General features: G+C 46.8%; 1 protein-coding gene across 1 annotated transcript in view; it reads left to right on the top strand.

Moving 5' to 3' along the window:
* Positions 1-13,316, top strand: part of acvr2ab (activin A receptor type 2Ab) — a 36,963-nt gene extending 23,647 nt beyond the window's left edge. Inside the window, exons 5-11 of the mRNA XM_083684954.1 lie at positions 7,107-7,250; positions 7,464-7,607; positions 8,195-8,340; positions 8,847-8,961; positions 9,224-9,362; positions 10,029-10,159; positions 10,577-13,316. Of these exons, the coding sequence (XP_083541080.1) occupies positions 7,107-7,250; positions 7,464-7,607; positions 8,195-8,340; positions 8,847-8,961; positions 9,224-9,362; positions 10,029-10,159; positions 10,577-10,771 (1,014 nt within the window). The 3' untranslated portion in view covers positions 10,772-13,316. The remainder of the gene's footprint in view (positions 1-7,106; positions 7,251-7,463; positions 7,608-8,194; positions 8,341-8,846; positions 8,962-9,223; positions 9,363-10,028; positions 10,160-10,576) is intronic.
* The last annotated feature ends 949 nt before the right edge of the window (positions 13,317-14,265 follow it).

The following is a 14,265-nucleotide window of genomic DNA, read 5'->3' as shown; positions in this document are numbered from 1 at the left end:
TTGTAAGACCTGAGTTTGGCCTCGATCTCCTGTGGTCTCAACCAAAGCCTGGTGTTTCACAAAATCAGTCTATGGCCTTCATTGATTGGGCAATATCCCTGGTAACATTGAATGTGTACTGATTACAGAAATGTTGGATCTGAACTTAACCCACTGAACTTTATCCCACCACTGCTGGGGGGGATGCAAAACCAGGCTTATGAGTCCTCCGTCTCTCACAAAAGAAACAAAAAAGCTTTCTGAATTTGAGCACCACTTAACAAAGTTGTATTGAAATGCCAGTAAGCCCTCTTGGGTTTCACAGAATGAATGAACACCACCACTTGTTCCAAAACAATGTTCAGAAAAACCGACTGGGGTTGTCACACTTGACTTAAAAACCTGATTGATGCTCCAGACCATAGACTCAGTCTAGCCTGGCCGGGGAGGTGGAGTTTGCCGATGTGTACGTCGATGTGGAATCCTGTGTTATCATCCTGGTCACGCCAAATGTCACACAACTCATGTCTCAACAAGGTGTGCCAATACTGGCAGAGAGGCTGCAATGAGGGTCATTGTGATTCCTATCTGGAGTCGCTGCCTGTGCAGTTGAAATCCCCGGCAAGGAATAAATAGTCTGCAGTGTTACAACTGGTGATGGTATACAAATGATATGCACGGACCCCATTTCAAAACACTGCTTTCAGTAACTCATTTATATTACACAATAGTATTGCATTGGGAGCAAATGTCAAAAGGGGAGACTAAAGTGTATCAAACAGTAATACCAGGACTATACAAGAATGCTGCCATCCTCATGAAAACATCCACATCTGAGTTTGGAAAAAAAGAGATGGACAAACAGCTACATATGCAAACCCATGTGTACTACAAATACACAGATGTTTACACAAATACACAGTCAGGGTGATCCCTGGCCCTGCTTTCCTTTGCTGAGCTCCATAATCTGGGTGTTTTATTTAGTCACTGCAGTGTTACTCTTGGTGATGGTGTTGTACAGAGCCTCTATGAAACCCACCCTCCCATCTGCCAACACGAGGGCGTAAACACCATGTTGATGTTTTCATGGCTTGCTCTAACTTTTAGTAACCTCCCCTCCACCACCTCCTCAACCTCACATGATGGCAAGGGCAAGACATTCCGAGAGACCAGGACAGCCACACCCCCACTTCTGGCACTGCTGTTCACTCCCTCTCCTGCTGCCACACTACTACATTGGCCATGTTACTATGCTATATTATATTATATATTAAATGGCATGTATTATTTTATTATTGTATATTACTATGCCATATTTATTATTATATATAACATTATATATTATGTTTCCTGTGTAAACACTATGTCACTAATACCCTTATTCTCAGTGAACTCGTACAATGTGTTTGTTTTTTTCCTGATGTCCCCAACCCCGTTTAGGTTTGAGGTTGAAATCCTAAACTCACTCATGGTTAGAATTATTGCGAGGACAACAGGAAAAAGCCTGCAACTCTTTATCGAGTTATGTCTGTGACTGTGACACTCCATTTCCATTTCCATTGGAGTTCAGCTGTTACTTTTGTGACTACTTTTTTTGAGTCTAGCAACTTCGGGGTTGGTCAAACCTCTCGCCCCCCCCCCCCCCCCCCCCCCGTTAGTTTTCAGATGCCTGAATCCATAAACAAGGGAAATACTCTACCACTTTATTTCTTCCCCTTTGTAAGGTTTAGAACATTGCGAACCCGCTCTATGCCATACCCCCTTTAAACCCACCTCTCCAACTATCCTGACAGCTCTCCCTCGCTGTCTCCGCCAGAGGAAAGATCCTCCACTGTGATGGATGGAACTTTGCCACCCTGCTCACTAACTGTGCTACTCGTTGACTGTTCTCAGATGTAGAGCCTGCAGCATCCTCACTAGATTTTCTCTCACTGGCTGACATTTTGAATAACAACAACAACAACAACAACAACAACAACATTCATCCTCCATTGGCCCAGCCTATCCCTTGCCCCCCCATCTCCCCCTCCATAACTGACGCAGTCACCTCTGTAGCAGTCTCACCCCCTCCCCTCTCCTCTCGCCCCTCCTTCCCCTACCTCGCCCTCGTTGCTCTGCTCTGGTGCGACTGCCGCACCATAATCTCCCTGTTCCTGCCCAGCCTCCGCCTCATCTGCCTACCTACTCCCCTCCCGTGAGCCCTGAGCTGCTTCCCAGCTTGGCGGTTGTGCAGGGGCTGTGCTGGCACCGGTAGCTGGTTCCTCACTCTCTTTTTCCGGGCAACAGCCCACCAAATGCCCCTCCCTCCCACAGCCAAAACACTTGTTTCGGTCGAAGTGGAAATAATTAAACCCACATAATTAAACCCATTGATTTTAAACTTGAACGCTAGAACCAGCTCCTCAGTGTCTTTGTTTAAAACCATGTGAACCTGTCTCCTAAAAAAACACGACATGTTTCACCAAACAGGATTTACCTCATAGGAATCTTTTTGATCACTGATCAAAAATTGGCCATTGCGAGACAGTTCCCGCTCCAATACCTCATCCCCAACAAACAGGAATATTATAAAGTGTAACCTTCCTCGCTGGGTTTACAAGACGGAAACCCAACATTTGTGTGTCCTTCAATAGTCTTCCCCGCTCAACGAGCGTGTTCACTCTGGTCAGGTCAACGGGGAAACTTGACTTCCCTCCACCAGTAGAGGGGCGTGGCTTCAGATTTCCGGGATTTTAATGCTTCCGCCGTGGGTACCTATCAGAGTCAGTGAAGGAAGGGTTTTTAACACAAACGGGGGCTTGGCAGGGTCATTTCTATTTCGATACGTGACAAAGTCTCTGGCTCCGTCTCTCCGTACGACTCTATAGAGGAGGACGCTCTCCGGGCTAACCAGCACTATGCTGGCTGCAGCCCTGCTGCCAAGCTGCGTGTCCCATCATAATTGAGCTTTTAGCTACAGGAGAGGGCGAGGCTCAGAAAGGAGAGGTGGCAGGTGGCTCTATTCTACATGCTGCTAACTCCTCCACCATCCAACCGCACGCGTCACCACAGAGCACTGCGCCAGACTCCTGCCCACACATTTGTCATCAGGGCTCCATTTTTCATACGCCGATGTGAGGTCAGGGAAGCTTGAATTGATTCAGTGCTTGACTACACAGGCCCAGCGCTCTCACATCCGAGGCCCAGGAGGACGAGGGAAGAAAAATCCCTCTCCAACCAGTCATCTATCATCTCCCAATGCTGCTTTACCTGCCACCATTTCACCCTCACTGAAAACAATAATTTCTTTTTGCTTCCTTTTTTTCCTTGACTAGCACGCCTTTCATATAATGATAGAGGTAAGATAAGTTTAATTGACTCAAACATTTTTCAGTGGGTTTGGGCGGGAGCTTGATAACACAGCCATTTCATTTATGCCCCTCCATTTGTATTTTATGTTTTGAATGGGTTTTGTCTCCTTGAAATGTAATCTGATGTGTGAGTCATCATTTCTTTTTTAGGTTGTTTTTTCTTTCCCTTTAAATTGTCTGTTTTTGCATGGGTGGATGTGTATGTCTCCCTTATGCAAAGTACCCTGTGGAACCAGTGACCAATAGACTGCATGAATCAGTGGAAAGGTGTCACTGAATGCATTTCTATGAGCATGGATGTCCACCTGTGATGATCGTGTATGCATTACCCGCACTTCTGTGGTAGTACCACCAAGGACAATGGGTCTGCTGGACACTGATATTATGTCCAGATTCATGAAAGAGGTGTTGGAATCATTTGAATACAGAAAGGCAAGAACGTATACATTATATGATGAAATACTCACCGTGCACAATGTGACTGTGTGTAATTGAAGTGGCTGTGATTTGTTTCAGAGACATGTATGTGGGCTTTCTTATGAGGGGGGGGGGGATGGTTCTTTTGTGGGGGAATGGTTCCTTCCTCAATTGGCCAGTTTTTAGGGGTCATTGCACACACACTGAAAATGTTTCAGCCACATTTCTAGTGAGGTGTGAGCTTTAGCTCACATAACCCCATTGAGAAAGGGGCTATCATATAAGAAGACACGGCAGGGTGTGGGGAGGGGAGGGGAGGGGAGGAGAATGGCGACAGGCGACAGATATTTTTTCATTTCCCGTGGTCTGCTGACAAAGTGTAATGCACCCCATTCAGCCTCACCCCCCGTGATCAGAGCTGGGATCTGGTGACACTCCGACTGGCCACTGTACACAGATCACAGTCCGGATGACGGATGGGGTTCGGAACAATGCTGGCGCAGACGGAAAGTTAGCGAGCTTCCGCCCCTGATTCCCCCCCCCTCCCCCTCCCCCTCTCCCTCTCCCCTCCCTGCCTTCCCCTTCAGGTCAGCCTGACTCACCCCTTGGGGCTCAAGTAGGACTCTGTGATGGGCATGCAGGCAGCTGACAATCGACAATGGTATTGTGTCTCTCGGAAAACAGGAGTTCCTAGAGAACAAGGAGCTGCTCCAGCCTTTTGTAGAAAAGGACCTGAATGCAACCCCACCATGAATGCAGATCTGGGCCTTTAGACAGACAGTCAGTCCATCGAGGTCTAGGAGAACCTCACTGACCTCAGTTACCAGGGTAACCTCCTCCAATTTTCCTGTAGAAATTGTGATCTATTCTAAAAATGCGGTAGCCTCTGTGGCCGTATCACAGTTCCTTGAGAAAGGGCTTTTAGAAACAGTCCCTCAGTGTGAATACCTCATCGCCTCCGCCACTACAGGGGTAGCCAAGACTCATAACCCTTATAATCGTAAATTGCCTGTAAACAACAGAATTGTTTTTCTTTCTAATTTTATTTTATTTTTTTCCATGCGTCGTAAACTGAAAAATTATATTGAGGGCCCATCCACATTTTATGAGTGTCCACGGGGCAGCTCTCCATTAAAAACAGTATGGTTTCAAATCCTACTTTTATGACTCAGCATCTGATTAATTATTGAAACTTGGAAAAAGTCAAGCGTAAGCATGTTGTCCGTTGTGTGTGTTTACTGCGTCGACCCTGGCCAATGTCAGAGCGCTGCCTGTTGTTTACAGCGACTGCCTGTCCCAGCATTCCTCCTCCGCGCTGGAGGGTTGTTCTTGCTCCCTTTGAACCCCCCCCAACCCTACTCCACCCCCCGCAACCCTAACCCCCCAGCCCCCCCCCCCCCCAACCCCCTCGCAACCCTAACCTTCCCCCCCATCCCCAACCCCCACCCCTCCCAACCCTAACCCCCCTCACAACCCCAACCCCCCCCCCCTCCTCGCTCTCCACAGCCATGCCCTCCAGTGGACATTGAACCACCATTTGTCATGTTTTTAGCACTCCAGTACATTGCGGGCGACTCTGACAGACCGCTACGAACCTCCAGCCACTTTTCTGTTTTCATCCTTCGTTTTGTTAATACAGCGTTGTTAATACGATACACTCTCCTCGCCCTCCCTCACCTACACGCCTCTCATCCTGCTCTGCCTGTTTCTGTCAACCTTCCTCCCTCACCTACACACCTCTCATCCTGCTCTGCCTGTTTTCTGTTAACCTTCCTCCCTCACCTACATGCCTCTCATCCTGCTCTGCCTGGTTTCTGTTAACCTTCCTCTCCTACATGCCTCTCATCCTGCTCTGCCTGTTTTCTATCAACCTTCCTCTCTCTCCCACTCTGCCCCTCTGATGAAAGTCACACATGGGAATTATTTGTTTAATCCTGAGCACCAGCTGGACCTTTCTTCTTTTTTTGTTGTTGTTGTTGTTTGTTATTATTTATTTGGAGCACTTATTCTCATTTCGTTTACATGAGCCCGCCCTGCCGTAAGCGACCCCAGAAAGAACCCTTAACTGCCAGCGCTGGTCAGATCAGGCTGCTCTTCATACAGCAGCCCCGTAAAAACACACTATGTCCAGCACACTGCGTTACCCCCTTACGGCGCCACCCTCCTCACAGACGTGTGCGGCGTCTGCTTGCCCACACACACTCTTTATTCCCTGTGATTAAACGCTTCTCCCTCAGCCCTCTGACTTCCTCTGCTGTCTGCCATTCACTGCTTTTATATTGTACAGTATTTTCTAAAGAGCTTTACCTTGATGAATTTTTTTATCAACCGTTCGGCTTAGCCTGGGTCCTTTATTTCTAATATAATAAGATTGAATGGAGTCTGTAACAGCTCAAATACCTTTCAAAAAGCCTGATTGTTGTTACTGCTGGAGCATTGGGAAAGAATGCCTTCGCTCTTCTTCTCTGCTGCAAAATGCATCCCCGCTGTGTTAACAGCAGCTACACCATGTCTAGACTATCTAATACACCCTTCCATGATAAAAATCTTTCAGATAAATCTCATCAAGTTTCCATCGATGTCTCGTCCAGACTTTTTTTTTATTTTATTTTTTTATAAATAATGGTCCCTCCAGGCAACCTGTGGGGCTAATAATTACGCAGCTTTTAGAATTGGAAATCAAAAAAACACCCAGGTAGTGCAACAACGGACCAGATTAGAGAGAGAATGTGTTTAAAAGTGTCTGAGTCCCCGTTAGTACTGATACTGGAGGACATAAACGTTTCTCTGCTGTTCTCAGATTGGAAACTTGTGAGTATCCAACCACCTCTGAGCATTTCTCATGCTCCTCGAGGACTTACTCAGACTTGAACCAGTTACCTTGAACCAGTTACCTTGAACCAGTCACTACCTATCTTCCGGCGTAGACTGAAGACCCATCTCTTCAGGCTACGTCTTGAGTGTCCCTCCTAAAGGACCTCTTCACCCCCCGCTACCCCTCTGCACAGTTCCTCTACTGTTAATAATAACAAATAACAAAAGAAGCATTGTGACTGCCAATGGCATCTGGTCCTAGAATAGATTTTTGCTGATGATTACCGATGTACAGATGATTCACTTCACTTCAGACAGATGTACTTGTAGTAAGTAGCTTTGGATAAAAGCATCAGCTAAATGTCAAAAATGTACTTACTCACTTGAACCTGTTACCCTCACACTCTTTCTGCTCGCTCGTTAACGTAACGTTTTTGGAGCTTTTGCTTTCAACAGCAACTCCAGTGGAAACGTCGGCATTGCTGAGTAGTTCGTACGTGGTTCGTACTGAGCTGAATAACAACCTGCTGTCTTTGTTCCACGCAGGACCCCGGGCCCACTCCTCCCTCTCCGATCCTTGGACAGAAGCCATTGCAGTTGATCGAGATCAAAGCCAGGGGGCGCTTCGGCTGTGTGTGGAAGGCACAGCTCCTCAGCGACTATGTTGCTGTGAAGATCTTCCCCATTCAGGTATTTGGGGTTTCAGCTCTTAGATTTAGAAAGTTGATCATTTCATTTCTTGTAAGATGTTTTTAGTTTTTTTAAGTTTAACACTTTGTCAATGTGTTTCTCTGAGAGAGCAGTGAGCAGTATGTTGTGTACTTAGTGTTTGTGGATGTGTCATATCATCGAACAGATAATGTGACATTGACATATTTTTTGATCTGCCTCGGCTGTTCCCAGGACAAACTGTCGTGGCAGAATGAGTATGAGATCTACAGCATAAGTGGGATGAAACACAAGAACCTCTTGCATTTCATCGGTGTGGAGAAGAGGAACAACAACATGGACATTGAGCTGTGGCTCATTACAGCCTACCATGACAAGGTGCAGTACAGTAGCTGTCGTGACCTCCATTCTCCTCTCCTCCTGCAATGTTGGTCATCGCACTTCATATGAGGGCGTGTGGAAAAAATGGATAAAATGCATAGCATTGTGACTGCCTATGGCCCCTGGTCTGAGCGTTGATTACTTCATCGTATGATGACTGATGGATAGATGATTCACTTACTTAAACAAATGTATTTGTTGTGAGTCGCTTTGGATAAAGGCGTCTGCTAAATGCCGTAAATGTAAAATGTAAAAAAAAATTAAATGCTCAATAGTGGCTTTGGCCCAATGTATTATCATTGGTATCTGCTTGTGTTGCTTTATGTGCCCCAGGTTTTTATTGTATTGTCCTGCTGTTGCTTTAATTTTTGTTTTAGAAGCCTCTAAAAGCAGCTTTTCATTTTCATTTTCATCATGTTCTTCATCCCATGATGTCTGCCACAGGTTGTGTCTTCCCTCTAGTGGTCAGACTTAGGCAGTGCAACCAAACATAAAATCAAACACCCCCACGCTATTGCCGTGCCCCAGCTGTAGCAGGGTGAGTGGAGCCAGCCCCTGTGAGTGACTGTGTGTCTCCTCCGCAGGGCTCGCTGACTGATTACCTGAAGGCCAACGTGGTGTCCTGGAACGAGCTGTGCCACATCGCCCAGACCTTGGCCCGGGGGCTGGCCTATCTCCACGAGGACATCCCGGGCCTGAAGGACGGACACAAGCCTGCCATCGCCCACAGGTGTGCTCCCTTCCCCAGACCCTGCCCTCTGCCCCCTCCCGGGGGGAGGGGGGGGGAGGATTCTGCCATTCCCTCTTCTCTTACCCCTGTCTCCACCCCCCCCCCCCTTTTCCCCCTCTCTGCCAGCTGTCTGTCATACCCCCCCCCCCCCCCCCATCCATCCATCCCTGCTGGATTGAAGTACATTATTTATCACTGTCTCAGGAGAGAGGCATTTCCCCGAAGAGCCGCATTGCCAGCACTCTGCTAATGTCCTGTGGCAGCACACTTCATTATGAATGATAGATTATGTTTACCTCACCCACCCCCCCCCCCACACCCCTCCGCCCTCCTCTCCCCCTCTCCAATATCTCCCACCACCACCACCACTACCACCCTGCCCATGTGCTAATCCACTCCTCCCAGACTCTCAGCCTGTTTCTTCCCGGTAAAAATCAGACACGAGTGTCTCACTTTGTCCTCCTTGGTCCTCATCCGCATGCCTCTCTTGTCCTTGGCTGACACAGGGACATGAAGAGCAAGAACGTGCTGCTGAAGAGCAACCTCACCGCCTGCATCGCTGACTTTGGCCTGGCTCTGAAGTTTGAGGCTGGCAAGTCGGCGGGAGACACACATGGGCAGGTGAGCTCGGCTGACGCCTGTTAAGAGACGCAGAGTTCATGTTTTAAAAAGTGAACGAATCCTTTGTTCTCTCAATCAGTGATTTATTTAGTGTACATGTCACAAAGAAAATCTCCCTCTGGCTAGAACGTTTTCAGGCTTGATTTGGCAACCCATATGAGCAACTAAAACACGGCCATACATTGGTACACATTGCAGGCGATGTCTATATGTTAGACCGAGTGTTAACCCTGTGTTGTTGTTGTTGTTGTTGTTTCTCAAGGTGGGCACCAGGCGGTACATGGCCCCCGAGGTGTTGGAGGGGGCGATCAACTTCCAGAGAGACTCCTTCCTGAGGATAGACATGTACGCCATGGGGCTGATCCTGTGGGAGCTGGCCGCTCGCTGTACAGCTGCAGACGGTGAGAACCACCAGGCCTCCCAGTCCTCCCAGTCACACACCACCAGTCCCCCCACTCTCACACCACCAGTCCCCCCACGCACACACCACCAATCCTCCCAGACACACACCACCAGTCCTTCCAGACACACACCACCAGTCCTCCCAGACACACACCACCAGTCCTTCCAGACACACACCACCAGTCCCCAGTCCTTCCAGACACACACCACCAGTCCTCCCAGACACACACCACCAGTCCTCCCAGACACACACCACCAGTCCTCCCAGACACACACCACCACTGACACACCACTCTCACACCACCAGTCCTGTGTGGTGTGATGCAGATGTATTGCTGATAGCTGTGTTAATGCTCATATGTGCTGTTACCGTGTGCACCTCTGGTGGTGTGGTTGTGCACCAGGCGGGGTGTGCCAGTGTAAGGGCCGTGGTGTGCCTCTGTCAGGATCGATGACTCAGGGACAAAGCTGACTCCACGTACGACGGAAATGACCACAACACTTACGGTGCTGAATGTGATCCCAAAGGGCGTCAACATGAAACAACTGCACTTTTTGCGTGCGTCCATGTTTGTGTGTGTGTGTGTGTGTGTGTGTGTGTGTGTGTGTGTGTGTTCTTGATTGAGTTTTCCCTGGAGGTCATGTGGATCTTGTCTGGTTTCCAGGCCCAGTGGACGAGTACACGCTGCCCTTCGAGGAGGAGGTGGGCCAGCACCCGTCTCTGGAGGACATGCAGGAGGTGGTGGTCCACAAGAAACTGCGGCCGACCCTCAGAGAATGCTGGCAGAAACACGCGGTGAGGACCCCTACGCTCTCGGTCACATGACCCTCGACACCCAGTGAGGGCTGTGAGGGGATAGGCTAACAGGATTAAATCAAATCTGAATCACATTTTTATTCTTTTATTTTTATTTTAGATTTTATTTGTCATGTACGTCACATACAGCCGTAATTGATGTCGTGAAATTCTTTGGAATCTTTCTCCTCGATCGACAACAATCAACAAGACAGTGTAATATAGTAATAATAAAAGTTTAATAATAAAAGTTAAAATAATAATAGTTTACAAGCCAGACCTTCAGATCATTCAGAAATGCATTGAAATAAAATGTCGCAGCATGTCACAGCGTTGGAGCTGTGTCTACCTGTGACGTTTTGTTGAGTGGCGTGTTTTAATGTAATGTACGTGTGTCTCTGTACGTGCCGGGCGCAGGGCCTGACCATGCTGTGTGAGACCATCGAGGAGTGCTGGGATCACGAGGCCGAGGCGCGTCTGTCGGCGGGCTGCGTGGAGGAGCGCATCATCCAGATGCAGCGACAGACAAACATCATCGCCCCTGAGGAGATCGTCACGGTCGTCACCATGGTGACCAATGTGGACTTCCCACCCAAAGAGTCGAGTCTATGATTGGCCATAAGGGGCCGATTGGATGTCAGACGCCCGCACGATGGAGGCACGATGACCGATCAGACTGGTTCCTCAGAGACGCGGACTCTGGCTGACCCTGGTTGGGGAGTTCCCCCCACAGACTGCTGTGGTATGGTGTGTTTTAGTGCGGGGCGCTACTCTCATTCAGGAAATACCTGTGTCCACGCCACACTAGATTCTATACACTTCATATAGTTACACGTTCTGAGGTTCTCCAGCTGGACTCCCATGGTGAGCCCAGGACACGAGGGCCCTTCAAAGGAAGACACAGAGTAGCACCAGCCCCCGTGCGCTGGACAAAAGAATACTGTTGTTCAGAATTAAACTTTTGTCAGGTATTTTTCTTTTTTGATATGAGGAAAACAGGACCCCCCTCTGGCGGACATGTTTGATTTTTTTAAGAAAAGAAGAGGAAGGACTCTCCCAAGATATCTCACAGCTCAGTTCACTTCAGTATAAAAAGGGCAACTTGTTTTAAAAATGCATTTGCTGTTTTTGTGTTTATATAAATGACTATTGTAATTTGTAATGCCAATAAGAAACAGCTTCTGAATGTTTAGTGTACTGCTGCTGTACATATATCAACAGAGAACATGGTAATCAAGGTTATTATTATTATTTTATTATATATTATTACTTTTTTGCGGGGGGGAACCATTTCCAAGCATAACTATGAAAACCATAAACCTCCCTCAACAAGGTATACCTCAGTTCCACATCTGGTGGTCAATAACGTGCTCTCTTTAATAACACTGAAACAATCTATTCTCAACAATTCAGATGACATCAGTTTGGTTTTGAACAGCTTTTGTATGCCAAGAGAAATACAGTATGGCCATACATGTACACACCAGTGTTTCTGCCTTCTTGTTAACGTTTGTGTATTTTATCCTTGCCGTTTTATTTTTGTTTTTGAACCATTTATTTAAAAAAACAACAACAATGTTTTAAGGTAACTTAATAACCCCCCATGAGTAATATAATCAGAGTATTTTAAACGATTTGAAAAGCACTTCCCTATTTTGGTTTGCTGTGTCAACAGAATATTTAATGATGTGATGAGCATGCCTTTTTGGTTATCCTTTGGTCTTTTTATCCCCTCTGAGCTGTAACACTGGTATCTTTAGCTGGACCCTTTTTTGATCTGGTCATAAAATGTTCTTTCTCTGAGTGGTTCCACTGTACTGATTCATGATATTAATTAATAATCAAGGTCTGCTGACATCTCTTGTTTGATACGCCTCAGGAAACTTAGTCTGCGGAGTCGCCAGCCCTCCGCCCTCGGACGCGAGTGGCTCCTTTCACACTCATCCTGGTGCCATTTCAGCCCTGTCCTCTCCCCGTGTGGTACGTTAAGGTCGACCGTGGGCATGAGGATGTTTTCATGTTTTCATCTCCGTGTGTTTATTTGTGAATGTGCTCTATATTCCACTTACTCATAGCTTGAATACGAGTAATGTTGACACGGAGTTCGGAGGTCACATTCGCATTCTCTCCTCACCATTTAGTCAAGTGTTTTAACTACAACGATGTTCAGGGATTCGATACTATGCTTTTCTAAGTTACAGTGATTATATGCGCGCAGTGCAGGTGCAGCGACATACTTGCACTGCTGCGTCGACGACTTTCACACAACTGTAGCATTTTTTTTAACAGTGACCTATTGATGTCTATTGATGTCTATTGATGTTTGTATTTATTTGCAGGGCAGGCCTGAGCTTAGGGGGGGGAGACGAGAGGGCAGGTGCCAACTCTAATAATACACTACTATTACTTTACCTCTCCGCAAAATGGTGTAAGGGAAGGCCCGACTGCACGACTGGGCTGTGTGTGAGGGGGGGTGCAGGCCCAGGTGTCCGAGGCAGGGTGAGGCCCGGGGCTGTTACTGTGAATACCCCTGCACACTGGAGCTCCCTGTGGCTCGCAGCAATAGCAAGCAGGGAATCAGGCGAGGCCATCTGTCTCCAGGCAGGTTGCAGTGGACAGAGAGATATGCCATCAACACTGGATCATTCTCGGTTTTGGTTGTCCGTGATTTTAAGAAAGAATATGTAGCCATGTGACTTGATTTCTTGGTGTTTTGTGTCCCCTACTTTCCTTTTAACCTCCGCTACATTCATAGCGCTGATTACACAGTAATAATCAGTGTACGGACATTGTAATCCCCAAATCTCCATTTTTTTCCAGATTCTCAGACCTGGGCCTTTTTAATTTTAATTTTTTTAAAGTTGGCTTTCATTATAAAAACTGAAACTCAACAACCTTGGCTTCCGATTGAATGGAAATGCACATTATGTAAATATTGATGTTTTTAGATTGTGAATATAGCATGAAGTTGTTTCTATTATTTTCCAAGATATCACAAAGGAGAAAAACATATATACATACATGTTTATGTGTGTGTGTGTGTATGTATATACACACACACATACACACATAATATATATATATGTACGTATACATACACATATATATGTATGTGTATTTATATATGTGTATATATATATATGTGTATATATATATATGTGTGTATAAAAATAAATAGTATTCATTTATGTCATGGCCCAAACAAAGTCACTTTCTCTTCCCCAACTGAGGCTCTTTGTCTCTATGCCGGTCTGATGCACCTCTTCACATCCTGAATCAATAGATTGTTTACCTCAGACATCCCAGCTAAGGCTCCAGACGTTACAGCATTAAGGTACCGTTGGTACGATGTTCCAGCAGTGTTGCAAGGTGTTGCAATGTTCCAATGTTCCCATGGGATTTGACCAGCAGTGTTTTAATGCATTACCTCTAAAACAAGCCCAGAAGCTAACATCTGTTAGCTTGGGCTCTCAGTATCTGCTGATAGTCAGTGCATCTTGGGCACGTCTGGCTGTGCTGTACTACTTTACAAGTGGACTTGCCAACTTTAGTTCTTTTGCAAGTATTTCACAAACTGTTTCGAAAGCCTGGTTGGAAGTGATTGTTAAATATTGTACAGAGAAATTGTATGCTGTTCCCCTTGAAATAAAGTATAGTGACTGCTCAATTTGTCTTGTTCTGAAATCATTTTTATTGTCTCTGATGACAAGTCAACTCCAATAGACACATTAAATGTCATGTGAATAAAAAGGTCATTACACAAAAGCTCTAGCTGAGAGGGAAAACCATTTATTTTTTTTATTATTCTGAAATCACTGAATCTCTTCCTCCTCTGAGGAGCCTCCACTGGTCTGAAGCACCACTTGATCCTGATGTTGGGGACGCCGGGCATCATGGGGAAGCACTTCCTGGTCCTCCTCACCCTTCTCTTCCCCCTTCTCCTCCCCGGCAGAGGAGAGGAGAGGCAAGGCGAGGCTTGGTAGAGGAGGACCCGTGCCAGTCAGATCGGCCGTCAACACCTGACTGATGTCACTGGTGGCACCTGTGTAGTGACGGCACACCTGGCCCCAAGTGATGACATCATCGGGGCTTCTGGCGGGCGAGTG

Source organism: Argentina silus (assembly GCF_951799395.1).
Source record: "Argentina silus genome assembly, chromosome: 14".
NCBI classification, from domain to species: domain Eukaryota; kingdom Metazoa; phylum Chordata; class Actinopteri; order Argentiniformes; family Argentinidae; genus Argentina; species Argentina silus.
The sequence above is the reverse complement of the archived record's forward strand: the minus strand, read 5'-3'. Positions and strand labels throughout refer to the sequence as shown.